The sequence below is a fragment of the Ceratotherium simum genome, chromosome 1 (genome assembly GCF_057802395.1).
Source record: "Ceratotherium simum simum isolate JZ-2026a chromosome 1, ASM5780239v1, whole genome shotgun sequence".
NCBI lineage: Eukaryota > Metazoa > Chordata > Mammalia > Perissodactyla > Rhinocerotidae > Ceratotherium > Ceratotherium simum.
This window is the reverse complement of record NC_141900.1, coordinates 15,577,009-15,599,073: the sequence shown is the minus strand read 5'-3', so window position 1 is coordinate 15,599,073 and position 22,065 is coordinate 15,577,009. Positions and strand designations below refer to the sequence as shown.

The window sequence follows — 22,065 nt, the reverse complement described above, 5'->3', positions numbered from 1 at the left end:
CACCGTCATGAAAACGTTCCATTTCTTTTTTTTCCCTCTGGTCCTGCTGCATAAGTCTCTCTCATTGCACTTCACTGTCCATTCTTTCCTCTCCACTCCCCTATTCTCAAGGTACTGGAGGAAAAATAAAATGTGTATGTAGACAAAATGTCTGTGATAAATGTTCCTTGCCCTTTCTGATTCCCTGTTTCACAGGAAGAATGCATCACCCTGTTCAGATCCACTCTAACAATAAGAACACGCTCATTCATCCTTCAAGATTCACCTCGAATTTCACTTTCTCCCACTTGCAAAGTTAATCACTCCTCCTCAAGTCTCCACCTTGTTCACAATCCTTTTAATGTGCTTACATTGCGATAAGCACCTGACCCCCAAAGAAACAAGCACCAGAACTGAGGATCCCCTCTCCACAGAATGGAGTCCACAGGCTTCCTGACAATTAGGCCCCAGTCTACTATCCAGGTCAGAGTCATGTTCCAGAAAGTTAAAACTACTTCAACCCTGACTTTGAAATGTGGGGAATACCAGGGTAATTTCAATCTGTGAAGAAATATTTTAAATTTTAGCTATTTAAGAGATATTTGCCCAGGGGCCAGCCCCGTGGCTAAGCGGTTAAGTGCGCGCGCTCCGCTACTGGCGGCCCGGGTTCGGATCCCGGGCGTGCACCGACACACCGCTTGTCTGGCCATGCTGAGGCCGCGTCCCACATACCGCAACTAGAAGGATGTGCAACTATGACATACAACTATCTACTGGGGCTTCGGGGAGAAAAAGGGAAAAAAAGGAGGCGGGATTGGCAATAGATATTAGCTCAGGGCCGGTCTTCCTCAGACAAAAAAAAAAAAAAAAAAAAAGAGGAAGACTGGCATGGATGTTAGCTCAGGGCTCATCTTCCTCACAAAAAAAAAAAAAAAAAAAAAAAAATATTTGCCCAAATGTAGTTACCACTAAAGGTCAGATATTATAACATTCTGTAAGCATGATATTTCAACTATTCTAAACAAGAGAAGCATCCTCAAAGCTGAATATGCTTTCTTAGCCACCTCTGTGCATAGATGTTACCAAAGTTATCAAGCTACCTATAAATACTTAATCCACACATGTGAGATTAATTAAGAAAAAAATGCAGAAAATTGGAAATGTGACTTTCCTTGGCATCGTTATTCAGAAATTAGAATGATTTCCATTTAATTCTCAACTCATTTGACACATTTCTTATCACTCAAAATACTGAGTCCAAATACAGAAAACAGGTTCTTTAAACACATAAGAATCTGAGACCTGCCAATCAGTCTTAGGTATTACAGACACTGGCACATTTGAGCCAATGATGTACCACTTTGATACTATCAGAAGATATATGCCGTGCTTCCTAAGTAATGATGTCACACCTAGAACAGCATACTATACATGGGATTTGCTTCAGGGTGATAAACAAGTACCACAAGACCAATAGCAGAGCAGAGTTTCTTTGTTCAAGGATAGATAGCTTAAGTTTTTAGATCTGCTCCAAGGGTTCTTTTAATGAGTAGTAACCTCAACATTATCCTGGCCATGTTATGAATGAGCTCAAAACAGCTGAGCTGTTCAGGGTACTAATGAATGCATCGTATCTATATTAACTCACAAAGAAATGGTCATGTTCAAATGATTTCCCATAGTGTACACACAATAATCTTGATGTGTGAAAGGAAGGTGTAAAACCCTGATTATCTGGAAAATAGTTCAGATATACGAACTTTTCAGATTTGGAATTATTAGTTCAGCCAACTTCTATCAAGTCTCACTATTTACCAGCTTTTGTGCTGAGCACTGAGGATGCAGAGATAAATTACACACAGAAACTGCCTTCAGGAAGCTCATATTCTATGGGGAGTATGATACAGATGCAAATAATCCCAACGTACTATACGTTCAAGAAGTGAAGGTATCATGGAAAAAGAGATGATTAAATCATGTGAAAGATAAAAGAGGTGTCTGTCAATATTAAAAATGCAGTCTAATAAGCTTTGAGGAACAATAAATTTTCAGAATTATGTTGGCAAAGAGAGAGACGAGAAGGAAGGTGAGCACTTCTTTGGCTGAAACATGAACATAAAGATGGGTGACGCTACAAACAACATTTATATATCAATCAAAGGAAACAGAAAAAAGGAGCTGATTTATATTAGAGATTAATTCCTTTCAGCCAAAGAGAGCAGCAGAAGGCCAGGAGTGCAATCTGAAGGATGGCTGAGTCCCAAAGCCCTGAGACAGCAATGAAACCACGGTCATTCATCAGTCACAGAAACATGTTTCTAAACTTAGGCAAGGAAAATGACCTAATGAGAGTCTAGATACGTGAGGAAGGCCTAGAATGAGCCAGGAGAGGAGGGTAGAAGAGGAAGTGGGCAGGGAATATAGAAACAAAGCAGCTCAGGCCCATTTTCCCTCAGGTTTCCTTACTTGGCATCTTTTATATCTAGAATGATCTCTAAAGTCTCCTCAGCTTCTAAACTTTGACAACTTTATGAATTCCTCATAGCAACTAGGAAAGGTCTGAGTACATATTAAAACTTGATAAGTATTGCTAAATAAAAGGATTACTTTCCATAAGCAGGAGTTAAGGTTCAGATCTCAATATAAAAATTCCTAATTATCAATCCACTGGGGAGCTGAGGGTTGAATAACACACAGGAGAGCAGAGATGTGACTTCCAGATGCCCTCCTGAGAGGTTACGTAAAGACAGAAAACCAGTTTCATGGGTATGTTTCAAGATGATATAATCAAACATATATGCTTACTGGGTAGCAAACAGCCCCAGAGAAAAGAAAGGGAGGAAAGAGGGGAGATGTACAGCAGGAGACATGGCCCCTGCCCTCCTCGAATAATGAATGTGAAGCTGGAACTGACGCTAGAAGGGACTAGCACTAAGAGTGAAAGAGTAATAATACAGGAGTTCAGAGGAAGAGGAGGATCTCTCAGGACAATAACCCAGGAGAAGCGTGGCACAGAAGAACGGAACTTAATGGAAGAAGGGCATTCTAGAAAGATATAATTAAAAGCTTCGAAGCAAGCATATCCAAGGCAATACTCAGAAGATGGTGAGTGGATCAGAGTGAATGGAGAGGGAAGAAACTGAAACTAAGATTGGCAAGGTAGGTTTCAGCATACCACCACAGTCTTGAATGCTTAGCTGAAGAGTCAGGACTTTATCTTGGGGAGTCATCCACCCAGTGTTCTCAGAGACACAGAGATTAGACTGACGGGTGGGAGGATGAGCAGAAACAGAGACCTATTAGGAGGGTGTTAAAATATTGGAGTGTGAGCTAGTTAAGTTTTGAAAGAAATCTGGGTTTCCACTAGCATATGAACATGAGAAAGATGAGCAGTAAGGAATAGAGTGTGTTAGTTTAATCCCAAATCAAAAACAGGAATGGAAATATCAATAGACTCTCTATCTGGAGTTCAAAGCGAATCCTGAACCCACCTCTTCCTTAAGAGATTAATTTCAAAAACGTGGTATTTATCTTAACATAAAATGCCCAATAAGCCCCTGTTCTGTTTTATTTTGTTTTCTTATCTCTCTCCTTTTGTAACATCCATTTTACAGGTATTTATCTAATGTCTTCTGCCAAGGCACCAAGACAGCAAAACCTTTTCATTTCCCATCTCCAGCAAAGAAAGAAAAACACATAAAGGTAAACAGCAGAAACTTATGTCTGGTCCGTAGAGTTCTTTGCTCTCCCTCTAGCACACTTAAAAGAATAAAGATTTAAAACATACAGAACAATGCTCCAAATAATTTGCTCATTGCTTCAAAGTAAATACTCCTAATTAGTAAGACTTAAATTAACATGCTTAGGAAAGTGGAAGCTACTAAAGAGAAAGTAACTACTATGATTAATAGCATCATATAGGCATAAATACCACATGGGAATGTAAAAGGAATCTGAGATCCTCTAAGATATTAAACTCATATGTTACAGACTGTGTAAGCAATTAAGACAACCATTATGCAGGAGAATATGGCCTGATCTATATTAAAGAAGGCAATTTTGTTAGCAACTTGAGCCCTTTTACACGAGAAGCTAGGCCTACTTTAATTTTATTCTGTGAGTTAAGTAAAATTGAACTTTATCAATTAAGTCTGAATTAACATAAAGTTATATCGAGAAATAATCTCAAAAAAATACATTTGTGGCTAAAGCATTTTAACTAACATATATCCTGAATATTTCAAATATACCCAAATCTGAATATCAACAGGCAAAACAAAGCACCATCCTAGTGATTTTCACTCTTGACCAACAAAAGAATAGTCATAGATGGTTGGGTAACACAGAATCCTCTCTGCCAACCTTTTTATGTAATTGTAGAATATACAGCTGTAGGAACAATCTTAGTAGCATGATTCATTTATATAAAGATCCCTGAACAGGATACCATCCTAGGAAATTTGCTGGTATTTGAAAGTGAATAGAGGAAAGGGTGGCTTCAACAAAGGATAATTTGAGCTTTGCTCAAGGTCAGAGACATACATGTGTGCAAGTAGTTCTGTACGTGAGTGTGGGTGTTATAAAGTATAACTCCTACAGAATAAACTGCACAAATCTCAAGTGTACAGTTCAGTGATTTTTACATATGTATATACCTGGGAAACCATCAAGATAGAGAATATTATCAGCACTCCGTAAGATTCTCTTGTGCTCTCAGGTCAAACCATTATTTGACCTCTATCATCATAGCTCAGATTTGCCTTTTCTTGACCACCATATAAAAGGAATCATACCACATGTACACATTTGTGTCTGGCTTCTTTGGCTAAACATTAAGTCTGTGAAATTCATCTATGTTGTTACATGTATTGATAGTTTATTCTTTTTAATTGCTAAGAATATACCAGAATTTATTTATCCACTTTACTATTGATGAACATTTGGGTTGTTTCTAGTTTGAAGCTATGAAAATAATGATACTATTAACACTCTTCTACATATTTTTTGTGGACATATGCATTGCATTCATTTTTCTTGAATATACATCTAGAAGTGGAACTGCGGGGTCATTAGGCAGGCACATGCTTAGCTTTTGTAGATTCTGACAAACACTATTTCTCCTGAAATATTAATGGGAAAACAAATAACTTTCTTCAACATGCAGAATGATTTATTTAGTTATTTCTTCTTTTATATCATATATATTTAAAGCAAAGTTAGACAGTCTCTAATGCAAGGATTCCCCCAACACAAACAGCAGATTCATCTGGGAAACCTTATTAAAATAGAGATGCCCTGGAGCCAGCCCAGTGGTGTAGCAGTTAAGTTCACACGCTCCACTTTCTCGGCCTGGGGTTCGCCGGTTCAGATCCTGGGTGTGGACCTATGTACCGCTCATCAAGCCATGCTGAGGTGGCACCCCACACAGAGCAACTAGAAGGATGTACAACTATGACATACAACTATCTACTGGGGCTTCGGGGAGAAAAAAGGAAACAAGTTGGAAGATTGGCAACGGATGTTAGCTCAGGGCCAATCTTCCTCAAAAATAAATAAATAAAATAAAACAGAGATTCCTCAATGCCCCCACCCTCTGCCAAGCAAAATCCTATCCATCAGTGAGGTTTGAACTACTGCTTCACAACTTTTACTACTAGAATCAAAACTATAAATGCACTGAATGAGTTGAAGAGCTATTTCTTGGAAAAATAAAATATGTATGCAAATATAAGGTATTATTATTTATCTAATTTTATTTTGTTTCAATTATTTTCGCCTAGAAGCAGAAACTAAAGTCAAGGGCATTTATTCATTAATTTTTTTTTGTGAGGAAGATCAGCCCTGAGCTAACATCCATGACAATCCTCCTCTTTTTGCTGAGGAAGACTGGCCCTGGGCTAACATCCGTGCCCATCTTCCGTCACTTTATATGGGACGCCGCCACAGCATGGCTTGACAAGCGGTGCATCGGTGCGCGCCGGGCTTGACGGTGCGCACCCAGGATCCGAACCCAGGTTGCCCGCACCAGTGCATGCGCACTTAACTGCTATACCATGCAGCCAGCCCCAATTCATTAATTTTTTTAATACTTGTTTTACTCTCACTGCATTTCTAATAAAAAAAGTTCTTGATTAAATATGGTAATCATTACATTCAAAGAAAATTAGCAAATTCAAATCATAACAGTGTTCAGAATTGAAAGAATCGTTTTTTAAGAAGAATGATACAGAGCCTCACAAAGCAACTACATCATCAGAAAGAAGAAAATAAAATAATAAAGGAAAAAACTCATCAGAGATGAGAAGCTCAAGATTAAGGCTCCTTTACAAAAATAATGACAATCTGAAACTTGTCACCTGAAAGTCAAATATGTAATATGGTAATGATCATGAAAAAGCCAGGGCCTCATGGAAAACTTTTCAAAGGCAGACTATTAAATGCTTGAGTAAGGTAAACAAATAAAGAAAAATAGCACCAAACCATCTTCCTCTCCTGCCAAAACAAAACAGAGTGCAAAGCTATAGAGAACTTAATTTTCAAAGATGTCATATAGGCAGGACTGAAAAAGAACTGAAAAAAAAGTGTGGGCAAATTTAGGAATGATACCACAAATCACCTGAAAAAGGCTGTAAGATATACTTGACATAAAATTGACATCAGAGGAGATGTAACTGAAGGCTTACCCTAAGCAGACACAGGGACTGAATGAATGAATGAGTGAGCAAACACATGAATACACTCCTGCAGTATTTCTCTCGGTTTTTCTTTTGGCAATGGACCCAGCAGTGGACACCCCATGACCCTCAGCAATCACGCACTACAATTTCTATACAATATTAAAAAGACTTACTGAGAAGCAGAGTGTCACAGAATCACTGAACTGGAGTGGGAAATTTAAGAGACCACACGGGCAAGTCCTTTTTTAAAGGTGAGGAGATATGAGTAACACCACAAAAAAGAGCTCTGCCCAGCATCAGCAACACGTTTTAATGGATGGCAACTGAAAGACCAAATGCTTAAGTCATCAAGATGGGTGTCCAGTGTTCAGGAGGTAGATGAAGGAGGGTCAAACGTATATTTCTTGCCTGAAAGCAATGCTAAAACAAAAAAGAACTCACAATTCCCCTGACGTATCAGTATGATTACAGCGCGTAATTCCCTTTCTGGACTATTCCAAAGGTTCTATCATCATTTGGTGGTTCCGTTTCTTTTAAGTAAAACAAAGCATCCCTTTCCTTTCATACAAAATGTATCAGCTTTAGAAACTGTGGTTTCCTTTATAAACTACACCAGTATCTTAAGACGGATCTCTCAACAGCAGACACTCTCTTCAAAAAAGTATTATCTGCCCCCGGAAATGATCACCTTCTTCATTCCAAATGTTCACGTTCACACAACCATGGATGCTCTTGATACTTTCAAGATACATCTTAAACACCAAAACCAAGCTTCAAATTCAACATTTCCTTCATCCTCAATGATTCCAAATCACAATTAAAAAAATAAAAAGTTTGGTTCTTCGATTTCAATCAATATAATCCCTTAAGAATCCAAGCATCAAAACATTCACATAAAATACAGCTTTATATATTCAGAAGAGATAAACTGAACCAGCAAGGTGATCAATCAATTTTCAATTACATTCGGCATCTGGAGAAGATGATGGGGCAAGTACTTACAATTGACATTAGTCACCAAATGACGGGGTTCACACTTTAAGAACTCCACAAACCCCCAAGTATGTAAATTAGCACCATTATTCACTAATAAAAGCAGTATTTTTTCCTTTAATAACAATTCACCTAGAGATTCTACACTGTTACAATTTAAAAAGAACACACATAGGAGTATTTTAAATGCTGCATTTAAAGCCAAAGGGATGACTACAATTAACTAAAGAATTGCAATTAAATGATTTATAAAAATTGATTTTTAAAGGGAGTTTGTATATAAAAGATACCTACCCAAAATATATAAGGTATACATATAGACCTCTTTCTTTATAAGTCCACCTCTAAAATTTTTAGCATATACTATAAAGTTGAGAGTTACACTCTTAGCACTCTGATTTAATAAAGATCCTTCCTTTATGCTATTAAAACAAATTGCTAAAGTTAATATTCCAAAGCACCAATTTTTGCAGGAAATTTAGCTCATACATTATCTTATACTGTATACTTACCACATCAAACTTCTGAGTGATGTTCCCCTGGACATCAAGTAAATAAACCTTGCCATAATGTGTGCCCAGTGCCAAAAACTGTAAGAACAGAAGGGTCAGTTTAATAATGTACCATTAATACACAATTAGTAATAAAACCATTTTCAAAGTCAAGACTCTTTAATGCGTAAATGATCTGCAACGTCCTGGAAGATATGCACTCCTCAGAGAAGGTTTGTTTCCAGTTTCAGGGAAATAACAGAACAGGGCCTACTTTATTGAGATAGTGCAAGCTAGCTGTCAGAATGACTCATGAGGACCCTCATCTACTGACAACTAATGGTGTGTATGCGGTCTGTACACAATGCCTGATGGACTGAGGCAGCAAATTAAAATGCAGCTGTGAAAGCACGACCAACCTACAGTTGAACTCAAAGTCAGAAGGGAATGATTAAGAAACTCACCTTAATTTATGGCAAATGTGTAAATCTGTGCTATCATTTAAGTTCAATATATACATACCCATGCAAACAACAAAGTATTATTTTTTAGAAAGGAAAACCATGTCATACTGAGAGATGAAAAAACTCAAATGTACTTATACTATCAGTTAGCATCAGAATGCCTCTGTAAAAGTTAATGTATAATATGGAGTGTAAATATTTATATTCTAATGCAAAAAACATCCTTTTTTGGTCACAAAATAACTGTGCTCCATATTCACTTTATGATGTGAAACTAGTTCATAACTCCCACTGTTCCTTTAATTCTCTCAACTAACTCTAAACAAACCAAAAAAAACTTTAGGACTACCTGAAATATGACATGAGATTTTTCTTCTCATGTTATTTCTTTATGCATTACTCAAATAGTTCCAAATTCTCTGTATTTCATTGCATGTAAGCATGCTTCATTGCAACCTATAATGAAATGCTCAAATTTACAGGCTCTACTAAGCGTTTCAGTCAAGCAGCACAATCTTTAAAAAATAACCTTACAGAAAGTCAAGATTTAAAAGGATTTCTCAAAATGGAATTGCTTAAAATGAAATTTCAGTTCAGGCACTTAAAATAGGAAGCTACATTAAAGAGAAGTCACAAAAAGGGAAAGAAGGGGTTCATTAGAAATTCATCCCCTGCAATGCCTTTCACTCCTGCAAGGTTGCCTTTTTTCAGGAAGAAAAAAGTCCCCCGGGTAAAAAAATCAATACTGGTTAATAAAACATCAGGTGTGCAGACATAACTAGGTATGACGATTCCGCTGCACAGGCCTGCCTGAATGCGCCAGGTGCCATGCCGATTACTCATCCAGGACAGACAGCAAGCCTGGGGAAAACAGGATGCCTGGGCCCTGGAAGGGACAGGGGAAAGACGTAATTCTGGGGGGAAATTAGTCTGAATATTTAAACCAAATAGGGATGTTTCCTCCAAAGCAAAAGATCATTCTAATCAGAAACAGAGGACTGAGATGGTGATAATTTTTTTCTCCACAGTGTCACCCTGACAATATTTGAATAGAAAAATACCACATAACACTAACGAGAAACAAACAATACTGCACTTCATTCTGAGACCATCCATGGTAAAACAATGGGTCTTAAAAGCTCACTGCACCCCAAGTACTCAATGGTATTGATTCTCCTCATAAATATTGTATTTAATTTGCTAGAAAATGAAGGCAGCTTGGACCCTTAAAATGCTTTAAACCTGGGTCATTCTCCAACAGTTCTGTGAAGGCCATTCTTTTTTTTTGGTGTGAGGAAGATCAGCCCTGAGCTAACATCCATGCCAATCCTCCTCTCTTTTTGCTGAAGAAGACCAGCCCTGAGCTAACGTCTATTGTCAATCCTCCTCCTTTTTTTTTTTTTCCCTTTTTCTCCCCAAAGCCCCAGTAGATAGTTGTATGGTCATAGTTTCACATCCTTCTAGTTGCTGTATGTGGGACGCCTTATCAGCATGGCCAGACAAGTGGTGCGTCAGTGCAAGCCCAGGATCCGAACCCAGGCCGTCCGTAGCGGAGCACGCGTGCACTTAACCGCCAAGCCACGGGGGCCAGCCCCCTGAAGGCCATTCTTGAACTTCCAATTATACTTTATTTTATTGAAGTTTTAAAGATCCTACGCAGGGTACTTTACCGAAATATTAATGCCTTCCCTTTTTCTTTTTTCAAAATTACTAGTTTCATTCATTTAATACTTAAGATAGAAAGGAAACATAAGATAATTATTTTGATTTTATAGCATCAACCTAAAACTATAACTGCTTTAGAATATTTTCGAAAAAAAAAGCAGTGGTTTTTATGATAAGCTTTTGTTTAGGAAAACATTTCATCATTTGGATTAGACAAATTATTGCTGCTCCCTTTTAGAAATAAATAACTTTACGTGCTCTTTTAAAAAACCAAGTTTGATAAGCCAATCATATAGGTCTTAAAAATGTATTTAATTACCAAAATCACTGATGAGTCATACTTTCATTTGCTAATGCTTTCAACTACTTAAAATACAACACAAAATGCAAAATTGGCCACAAAACACAAACATAAATACAAATTCTTTAAATGTGATTTTCCTTCCTGCCATTAAAAGTCTTGCAGCACTTTTGTAATTTGTAATTTTTTTTTTAACCTAAGAGCACTTAAAATTCAGGATGGGCAAATAATAACTATAATTTAATCAGCCCTTTTCATGTTTAATTACAGAAACTTGACTCATTTTATAAACTATCACATCAGGCATCCGAGCCTTCTTCTGAACCCTCCACTAGCATAACTGCTTTTACTTTGAATGACGGGCCTTTTTGTCAGTAAACAAGTAGAAGAAGTGAAAGCAGTACTTTGGACACCACAAAGGAAACAAGAGATATCCTAATCCAAACACGGTCAGCTGTTTAATATCACCTATGTTTCACACAGCCGTTTACAGTATTCAAAGCATCAGAGCAGGGAGTGCCTTCAACACCCGTGAGGAAATAGGTCCCGGGAGTTGAGGCGACTTTCCTGGAAACACTCAATGAGTGGCAGCAGTGCTAGGGGCAGAATTAAGAGCTAAAGTACTCTGACTGGATCAGAAACCTCACAAACAGAAAGAGGGGCCTCAGATGAAGAGTGCATGTTCTAAGAGCACTGATTATAACTCCCACTGTCAGTCTCCTTGGCCAAGTGGTTTAGTATGGTGTTAATCAAGTTTGATGTCCGGGCAGGAAAACTTTGTTCTCCACTTCATCCATTCGGTGGTTCAGTCAACACACAAAAAGCATCTATAATATGCTCAGACAATAAGCAACTTTGACTTAAATGGGTGATGGTATAATGAGAGAGAAAGATATAAAAATTGATTAATTAATATTAAATTCAAAGAGCACACTTAAAATGGAAGTATCTCTAAGGCTCTATGAAGCATCAGAGGTGTCAGCTGTGCTGAACTTTGAAGAAGGAATCAGACAGTAGACACTGAGGCAGCTGGGCAGGCTTGTGGTAAAGACCATTTTACATAGAGTGGATGTGACTTACTCAAAGGCATGGAGTCACGTAAAGAACACGACAAAGTCAAGAAGTTACAAGTAGTTTTAGATAGCGGGAGCATCCAGTTCGTGTCCAGGGAAGAAGACGGGCAGTGAGACTGGAAAGGTTGAGTAATAGGAGGCATTTGAATATTTATGGAGAAATGAAGGTAGGAGAGCAGAGGAAGGGGGTGAGGGGTGTCCAAATCATGAAGACATCAGGAAGCCAATAAAGAATTCTAGAAAGGAGGATTACATGATCAGATTTGAATTTCTGGAAGACTACTTTCGTAGAAAGAAGTGTTATGAATGGACCAGAGTGAAAGCAAATCCGAAGGAAAACAGATTGGTTTGCAGTGTGTGCATTAGTCTCAGGGAGAAATGATGGATGCCTGAACTAAAAGATCCTGGGCTTAGGATGGGAATAGATTCAAGTAGGTGAGGTGGGGGTTGAATCCAGACAGGAGAGATGTTGTGAGTAGGAACAGCCAAGCATTGCCACCAGAGCACACACTGATGGCAGAAAGTGGTAAGACATAAGGCCAATTACACAAGGGGGCAAGATCTTAGAGGGCCTTACATACCACATTAAGGAGCTTAGACTTTACTTAGTAGATAATCATACATGGGTTTTAAAATTTGTATTTTCAACAGATCATTCTGGCAACCAGGTGGCAGATGGGTTTAAAGTAGAAAAATTAGAGGCACATGAGCACAGGCAGGTGAAGATGAGGGCCCAAGCAGGGGCAGGGGTGGTAAGAAGATCACCAGGGCTTTGGGGATGACTGGGTGGAAGGGGACAAAGAGTCAGCTTTGGCTTAGGTGACAAAGGAGATGCTGATGCCACCATATGGGTTGGGAACAAAAAACAGATGCAAGGTTAGAGGGAAAAGATGAGTTCCTCATAGATATACTGAGTTTCGGGCATAAATAGAACAAAAGGTAGAAGTGTTTAGGAGGTATCTGGATAAATAAGGACACTACTCTGTGGTGCATCAGTGTGTAGGTGGTCACAGAAATCATGAAACTTAAAATCAAGAAAAGTACAAATTCAGAAGAAATGTAAACAATGGACCAAATCCTGAGAAAATCAACATGTAAGGGAAAGGTGGAGGTAAAGAGAAAGTGAAAACACCAGAAGGGAGCAAGAGAAATCAACAAGATAGTAAGAGAATGGTGTCACGATAAAGAAGTTTCAAGAAGAAAGGAGAGATCCACAGTTGTAAAAGCAGCAAAACGTCCATCAACTGGTGAACGGACAGACCAAATGTGCTATGTCCACACAATGGAATACTATTCAGCAATAAAAAGGAAAGAAGTACTGATACAGGCTACATCGCAGGTGAACTCAAAAAATTATGCTAAGTAAAAGAAGCCAGACATAAGAGACTAAACAACAGATGACATGGATATTACTTAGCATAATTTTAAATTTCATGATTTCTGTGACCACCTACACACACATATGAAATATCCAAAACAGGCAAATCTATAGAGACGCAAAGTAGATCAGTGGTTCCCTAGGGCTAGAATTAGGTCTGTTCCATGACATAGCATGTTATCTCTAAGAAAGAAGGGAAGAAATGAGGGGAGGTGAGGAACAACAGGGGACAAAAGGTCCTTGAACAGGAGGAAGAAAACCTCCTGTGAGTAAGGATAGGTGTAGATTCAGATGAGTTGGGAAAGGGGTCAGGAACTGAGGCTCATCTTGCCTGAGAGATTCAATTATCTTAATTAAATAGAAATGACATCATCCTCTGAGAGTGAAGGCATGGTTGAGAAGGCAGACTGATGACTAAAGGAGCTGATGAAGGACAAACAAACAGCAACATTTTTAGTGAAACATTTACCTAGACGTGTGAGTCTGTACCACTACGTGCCTGGCTGCCTTGGTCATCGGAGCACTGACTCAGAGTTGAGAGTGTGGCTGAGGGGCACGACGACGGACAGGGATGTAAGAGAATTGAAGGTGCTGGCAAAGTAAAGTTAGGATAGTTAACCAATCTACAGAGATAGAAAAGAACAGAAAAAGAATGAATTAGAGATCAGGGCTCCATAAAGTTACAAAACAGGGTTAGTGGGAAAATTAACACAATAGCATGAAGGATAAAAGGAGTCAACGGAGAGCATACTGAAAGATCCTCAAATTACAGGTACTGACACCATCCAGAGTGTGGCCTTAATGGTAGGGACATGAAATGGCAGAAGTGAATGTCACTGGAATTAGGTTGAAGAACTGCAAGGCCAGTCTTCAGTGAGTGAAGGGAAGTGACAAGGTAGTTGGGAGATGGCAGCAATGGGAAGGAGTAGATGGTGGTGCAGCCAAACGGCAGGAGCCTCAAAGGAGGGAGTTTCTGGTAAAACAAAAGAGAGCAAACGTTCTATTAACACGCTGAGTGAGTATAGGAATCTGTTTACAATGGAATGAAATCTGCAGTAAAAAGGAATGGGGTGGGAGTGAGGAGGAGGACGAGGCAACCCTGTTGGTAACACAGGATAAAGCCAAGAGATGGATCAGAGTTGGGGGGTTTGCCTTTGGTGGAGAGACTAAAGCTCCTCATGGGCTCACAGGGAAGAAGAGAGCAACAGGTAAAGCTGCCTGGCCTCCAATACTCCGATTATGACACGGGTTGTTTTGGTCCAAGAACGGGCTGAGGGTGCTGTATAGTACTTAGCCTAGACTGAGAAAGTTGATGGGGGCTTTGTTACAGCGAAGACACAGAAGTGGATATATTAATTCATTCATATAATATACAAATAATAATTTGGGGCCTGTTTATTGATTCCTAATGCTTCCAGTGTAATCTCTTCTATTCTTATGAAGACACTGAGCTACACACTATTTCTAATCTTGACACTTTCCTACTCTATTACTTATGATTTGAGGAATTAAGTGACAGAGTTTCCAAGAACTACTTGCTATAAATCTTTCACATCCATCGTCTAAATTCTACGTGATATACTCTTGCAAAGTGGTGTGTGTGTGTGTGTGTGTGTGCGTGTACAAATAAATATATATTTTTGGTTGTTTGGTTTTTTTGTTGGTGAGGAAGAAGAGAGGAGGAGTGGCAAGGAGACACAATTACCGTAAAAAACCACCAAAATCATCCGGACTCCACAGTATAAACAAACTTACAAGAGACATGACTTACAGAAGAATCTTCTACAAGGGCTACCTTACCTTGTCATGGACTGTCATGCAGCTAGCTGCATCCTTCTGAAGGATTTCTGTCACCCCATTGGAAAGCCTTTCATACTTCAGTTTGGGTTCCTCTTCACTCTCTTCTTCCTTCACGAAAAGCAGAGAAAATGACAGCCACCATGGATTTATTTGAAATAGTCAGACTCAAACCACACTTCTTAAGTGGGAACCAGAGACTGTTCCCTCAGTGATTGTCAGTAACTACAACTGTAACTAAAGGTTAAGAGCTTCATGTTTCCTTTTTCCAACTGGGTGTATCAACTGCTACAACTTTGCTGGTAGAATAAATTCCAAAGTTGAACACAGAAATACACATACTTACTGTGGACAGTAATCAACTTTGGCATATTCGAGTAAATACTCACAAAACTGGCCCATTATGCAGACATTTGTCAATAAAAGGTGTGGGGGCAAAATACTTGTCAGTGTGACCTCATGGGCAAGAAACACTCACAGCAGTGAGATAAGAATACAACAAATCTCTAAAAGACATGAATTTTGTATTTCAAGATTATAAATACTTTTGTCAGACTTAAGAATATCTGATTTTAATTAGAAAAATGTAATTGCAAAAAAATGAAATCAAAGTGAAAGAAAACTGGAAATTTTATATAACGCAAAATGCATACCCTTTAGATAAAAATATTTTGATATTTACTTTAAATAACTGATAATCCACGCACAATCCCTACTTATTTAAATGTTTATGTTAGAAAATGTATTTACTCTCATCTAAATAAACCTACTTATGCATTAAAAACTTCTTAATCATATTTTATGTATTACTATTAACTTGATATGTTCAACCTCATTGTTGATACAGCGTAAGATATCTTTAATCCTTATAGTTATGGAATAAAGTTAGGGATCTAGATTGACTATAATGGCCATGACTTAATAAAACAAAGATAGTTAAAAATATTATTATAATGATTCAAAAAATCATTTTATTTTACTGCATCAATTTACAATGAGAAATAAAAAAAAATGTGCACATACTGACAACTATGATAGGATAAAGCTGGCCAAATTAGAAGTTCACAAAAATAATCTACTCATTGACATTTCCTTAAAAATAATTGCATAGTCTTCATCTTCCAGCTAACATTCGAGTAGCTGAGGCACATCAATGCTCCCACTCACAATAACTAGAAAGGCTTAATGAAATATACAGCCACATCAGTCTAAGGCATCAATTAAAGGGGCTGCTGAGGTAACCTGAACTAGAAGCTCCAGATTCCAAGGTGGTGGCGAAACCATGGAGAGGTGAGCAGGCCTTCTACAGCCATTCTTTCCGGAGGTATTTACCAATTCAGGGTGCAGGACTAGAAGCTGAGAACCCAATCTCTGTCTGGGAAGGTGGCCACTGCTAGGGGCAGAGAAAGCAGCAAACCTTTTGGTAGCTGAGGGGATGGAGTGACAAAATTGGAGACATGAGGGGCTAAGATCCCAGTGAGAGAGAGGGGCAGAGAAATGAGCTTGTTATACAACCTCTTTTCCTATAAGACAACTGCCCATTTCCACAGCTATGTAAAGCATGAGGCAAAAAAGCTAAACAGAAAGCTTCAAACATGCAAACCCACTGTCTTGATGTGCTGAGAAGACAATAATTAGAGTTCAGGAGCCATCAGGAAATGAGGTCCTGGTGAATACCACAGGCTCTCAACTAGAACTCCTAGTCTCCAGGGGACATGAAAAATAGCTTACCAAAACTTCAATCTAGCTCTGACTCAGTTCAATCCCTGATTGGAGTATGGTACATAACCCCCAACCTATCTGTCCAGTAAAGGGAAGGGTGACTCCTTGCAGAAAGAAAACTACCAGGGCCTCTACAATTTTTCACTTACAATACTGAGAATAGAACAAAAAATGACCAGGTATGTCAAAGATAGGACCAAATGACTAAAAATCAAGGACAAAAAAAGACTCATAAAAACAGACCCACAGGTGAACTAGATATCAGAGTTAGCAGAAAAGAGCTTTAATATAACTATGACCAGTATGTTCAAAAAAACAGAGAAAAAGATGGAGAAAACAGACAAAAAGATAGATTTTCAACAGAGAACTGTAATCTGTAAAAAAGAATCAAATAAAAATTTTAGGATTGAAAAATGTAACTGTAATTAAGAACTCAATAGATGGTTTAACAGAAGATTACCAAAGCAGAAGACAGGATTAGTGAAATGAAAAACAGGTCAAGAAATATTCAAAGAGAATCCCAGAGAAGAAAAATGGATGGGAAATACAGAAAGGAATGTATGAGATGTGTGGAATGTAGTGAATAGGGTTAACGTGCTTTTCTTTTTTTTTTTTTTGAGGAAGATCAGCCCTGAGCTAACATCCATGCCAATCCTCCTCTTTTTACTGAGGAAGACTGGTACTGAGCTAACATCTATTGCCAATCCTCCTCCTTTTTTTTTTTCCGTTTTTCTCCCCAAAGCCCCAGTAGATAGTTGTATGTCATAGTTGCACATCCTTCTAGCTGCCGTGTGTGGGACGCTGCCTCAGCATGGCTGGACAAGTGGTGCATTGGTGCGCGCCCAGGATCCGAACCCGGGCCGCCAGCAGTGGAGCGCGTGCACTTAACCACTAAGCCATGGGGGCCGGCCCCAACATGCTTTTAATTACAGTCCCAGAAGGATAAGGCAAATGGGATGGGGAGGGACAGGGGCAACATTTAAAGAGAGAACTGAGAATTATCCAAAACTGATACGACATCAATCCACAAATTCAAGAAGCTCTGCAACCCCAAGCAGGACAGAGATGAAGAGAATCACACCCAGGTGCATCATAGTAAAAAGAAAATTATGAAGAAGAAAAATGACTTGTAGAGTGCTGGGTCTATTAAGACAGTAAGACTGATAGGACACAACCAAGCAGAGCCTGCAAACTCAAAAGCTTACACAGTCTTTACCTTTGGGGCACAGATCTGCATTTTCACATGGAAAGCGGCTAATTTGTGGATAAATGGAAAGGATGAGATATATCAAACATCATGCTATAGGCTTAACCTCAGATATTGCATTTCATCCCAACTTAAAAAAAAAAAACTATGCAAAAAAAAAAAAAAAAGACTATGGTGAGTTGTGTATAATTATCCCATTTTACAGATTTTCAGTAAAAACTGATAATCAGAAATTTTAAGTAATTTCATCAAGACACATACACAAAGCCAAAATTCAAATTCAGTTACAAATGCTCTAAAGTCAATGCCTTGTCTAATACACTACCCAAATTCCTATGAAAATGTTACAAATCACAACAGAAGCCTCCACAATTTTTACGCCTAAGAATAATTTTAAACTATGTGATCAATAGGAAATGTTTTAAAATGTGTTTCTTTAGCAGGTGCATTAGTTATCTATTGATACATAACATATTATGTCAAAATTTACTGACTTAAAACAAAAATACATATTGTTTTACAGAGTTCCTGTGGGTAAGCAATACAGGAGTGGCTTAGCCGAGTGGTTCAGACTCAAAGGTCTCTCACAGGGTTGCAGGCAGGATGTCAGCTGGGGCTGCAACCACCTGAAGGCTTGACTGGGGTTCAAGTATCTGCTTCCAAGATGGCTCACTCAAATGGTTGGCAAGTTGGTGGTGGCCGCTGGCAGGAGGCTTCAATTCCTGGCCACATGGACCTCTCCATAGGGCTGCTTGAATGTCCTCAGGACACAGCAAGTAGCTTCCCCCAGAGTGAGTGATCCAAGAAAGAACAAAGTGAAAGCCACAATGTTATATATGACCTAGCCTCTGAGGTCACACACTGACACTTCTGAATATTCTACTGATCATATAGGTCAGCCATGATTGAGTGTGGGAGGGGAGAACACAAAGGCAGGAATACTAGGAGGTGAGGACCATTGGGAGCCACCACGCAGGCCAGCTACAAAAGTAGTTAGAAAACTTTAAGAGCAATAAACCTGGTTTTAAAAAACCAGTATTCCATGTCTACTGATGAGCAGTCTTAAATTTTCCTCTCCAAGTATGCACAAGTTATTAGTTGTTTATTTATTAACAGAGTAGTAAAATCAAAGATGTACCTACTATTAACTTTCCAAGAATAATTTTAAGAACTAACAGTACTAGAACGAAGCGTAATAAGCATGGTTATCTAAAAGACCTGCACTTCTTTAAAAAGGTAACTATGATAATCAACCCAACCCAAGGAGCTGTTACACGTCAAAGAGTGACCTGTTGCTAAAATACATGTGAAATACCTAATTAACCAAGTCTAAAACAGCTAGAAAAAGAAAAATTACAAAAAGAAACAAACACTTCTACTTATGTCCCTACAAGCAAGAAATAGAAATTATTACCAAGTTAACATTAAACGTGGCAAAGATGATGTGTGCATTCTGAAGAAAATGTGTTAAATACAAATTGAGCCCTGAATGTTAGTCTTTATAACAAGATACCACATGTTGCTCCAGTCTGGACATCAAATGTGCATCCAACGTGAAAAGTTAATTCCAGCCTCTTGACTATTTTGCATAAAAACACTCATCCACGGACCATTAGATAAAGTTACTGTAAATAAGGCTTGCCTGTCTTATTTATAAGTGAAAACTAAATAATTTCTCTTACATAAATATACAAAAATAAATACTTTCACAACAGAGTTCACTGAAGCATTTGTGCTAGGCTTCAAGAACCATAAATAAAATGAAAACTCCAATATTAGGCATTTGATGTAGCATTTCACGCTTTTCTGACAGGTATCTTTTATGTTAAGTTAAAAGCAAGCTAAAGGTGAATTTTTAAGGTTTTTTCTGCTTGCTGTAAACAAAGAAAATGGAAAGTGATTCAAATATACAACTCATGGAGATTATTCTATTGCTGCAGACTATATATCACATTTTAAATAAAAAATATTAAAAAAAAATCAAACAGATTTAATATAGAGTTTCACTTAAAAAAAACTGAAAACAGAAAAAAAGGCTTTCATGCAGCTTGAACTTCCATGGAAAACAACCCAGTGCTAATAAAAAGCAAATCAATAATTTTTGTTAAATTTTAATAATCCTGCAAACCTACAAATAAAACCATCAACAGCCTGAGTTGAGATGACAGTTAACTGCGTTTCTATGACAACCTAGCAGAATAGTACAAGTCTTGACTTGCAGCTAAGCGAAGATATGAACAGAGTGACATTTACCCATACAAGAAAAATTTGCAGCTTTCCTTTAAAAAGAATCAATTCCTCCACTAACATGGATTTTCACTAAGTGTGCAGCACTTTTAATTAAAGACAAGTCCTTTAAACCGTCATATAGGATTCTAGAACACTGCCTGAAACTAAATTTCATATCAATCATTCTTACTGAGTTTTGAAATTAAAAGTGAAAAAATTACTTTGAGGGATAACAAATTAAGGCAATTAAAGACTGCTCCCTAAAAAACTATTCAGTAATTTGTTACCAATGCCATAGGGTAAATTTTCACAGGCGAAGTCCTGTCACCTTGGACTTGTATACCAACAAGAATATTGCACTTTTCATCTGACAATTAAAAATCCGTGTACAAGAAAAATTTTTATAACCAATTTTTATATATATTTATTTATAACCAATTTTCCCTCCTCTTTTAACTTTATCCATATCTTTCACACATCAGTACACTTTATATACCACTGTTACAATCCAAATGAAGACTTGAATTTTAAAAAGTGTGCGTCACGTGAGTTCTAGAAGTTAAAGATCATTACATTTTCTACTGTTAATACGGAACTTAAAATTTTGCTTTTGGATACCATTTCTTTATTAAACTCTAGTTTTGTCCTGTTTGTTTTTTCCATAAAATAAAATGATACTAGATATACTGAAGGGGAGAGGTGACATTCTTATAAAGCCCAAGTTAAGCTAGTGGGAAATACCACCAGTTGAGCATCCTAGATAATTCAGCCTCACTCTGTGGAGACGGCTTTATCCCGTCCAGCTTCACTCACCAGAAAGACCTCAGCTGAACCCCTAGGAATTTTCATGAGATGACTGGTTTACTTGGTTTCATGTCATCAACTACATCTGACTAGGAGCAAATCCTTTTAATAAATATCCAACGTTTTGAAGTTAGATACAATGGAGAACACTAACATCCTCAAAAAAAATTCTCATTGTTTAAAAATAAATGCTGTTTGAACTTCCATAGTAAAAAACTAAGTGTTCATAAAAAGCAAATCAATAATCAACTATAGGTATGAGGTATAAAATAAAGGCTTCCCTCCTCTAGAACATTCTCTCTAGAATTCTAATTACCTTAACGAGAAATATTGAAAATTAGTAGTCAACTTTATAAGTTTAAGATATCAAAAAGCTATCAAAATCTACTATCAGAACATTTGAATTTTAGAAAATGTGCATTTTAAAAATTCTCTCTCTTTACAAATAATTCACTTCATAAGAAGCCCATGATATGCTAAAATATTTCTTTTTGATCACTATTTATTAAAGAAGATGGAGGACAGAAAAATAAAACAAAACACAGTGGGTGCAAAAAAGACTTTTTAAAAAGCAGAATTGAAATGATACTGCAAGTCAATCAAAACACATAATTTGAGTCTCAAAAACATAACTAACAAATTTTTAAGGAACACATCTATTCACTACAACATGGTGTTATCAACAAAGGCAACATAATCAACAACTATATTGTACAAATAATATATAAATATACATTTACTTGAAACTAAATGCTATCAATTAACGTACATGGACAATATAGGACACCTCCAAATATGTTATATCAATCTTGAACTTTTCCAGAAAGGGTAAAAGAGATCTATGATGAGAAAAAACTGTATAAAAAAAGACCTTAACTATAAGATTCAAAATTAATCAAGAACTAATGACTATAATTAGCTTTGTATTGCCGACCACTCCCCCAAATGAATGCCACTTCCTTAAGAGGGCAAGTGTGATTATTAATTATTGTAGGCTACAGTTCTATCACAGAAAGATGATTTCATTTACACAAAAAGATGACTATCTGATAGGAAGGATGGCTTTATATATCCTTCTAAAATGTCAAAACATATCAAGAAAACTACACAAACAAGCCAAGAGAGTAACTTCTGGTTTCCATTAATAACACAAGGCATTATAGCTGCCTCAGTGACCAAACTTTTTAGGAAAGTGACATGGAGATAATGGAATTCATCTACAATGAAACAACTGTAGTCAAAGCTCCCAGGATGCCTTTCCTTCAGACTGGTGACAGAGAAGTAA

The 22,065-nt window shown here is 37.6% G+C and overlaps 1 protein-coding gene across 2 annotated transcripts in view; it reads right to left on the bottom strand.

Annotated features, from left to right (window-relative positions):
• VPS41 (VPS41 subunit of HOPS complex) overlaps positions 1–22,065 on the bottom strand; it is a 171,680-nt gene that overhangs the window by 124,033 nt on the left and 25,582 nt on the right. For both annotated transcript variants that reach the window (XM_004441474.3, XM_087435816.1), the window contains exons 3-4: positions 14,822–14,929; positions 8,162–8,239 (exon numbers count right to left, since the gene is read on the bottom strand). In XM_004441474.3, coding sequence (XP_004441531.1) covers positions 8,162–8,239; positions 14,822–14,929 — 186 coding nt within the window. The remainder of the gene's footprint in view (positions 1–8,161; positions 8,240–14,821; positions 14,930–22,065) is intronic.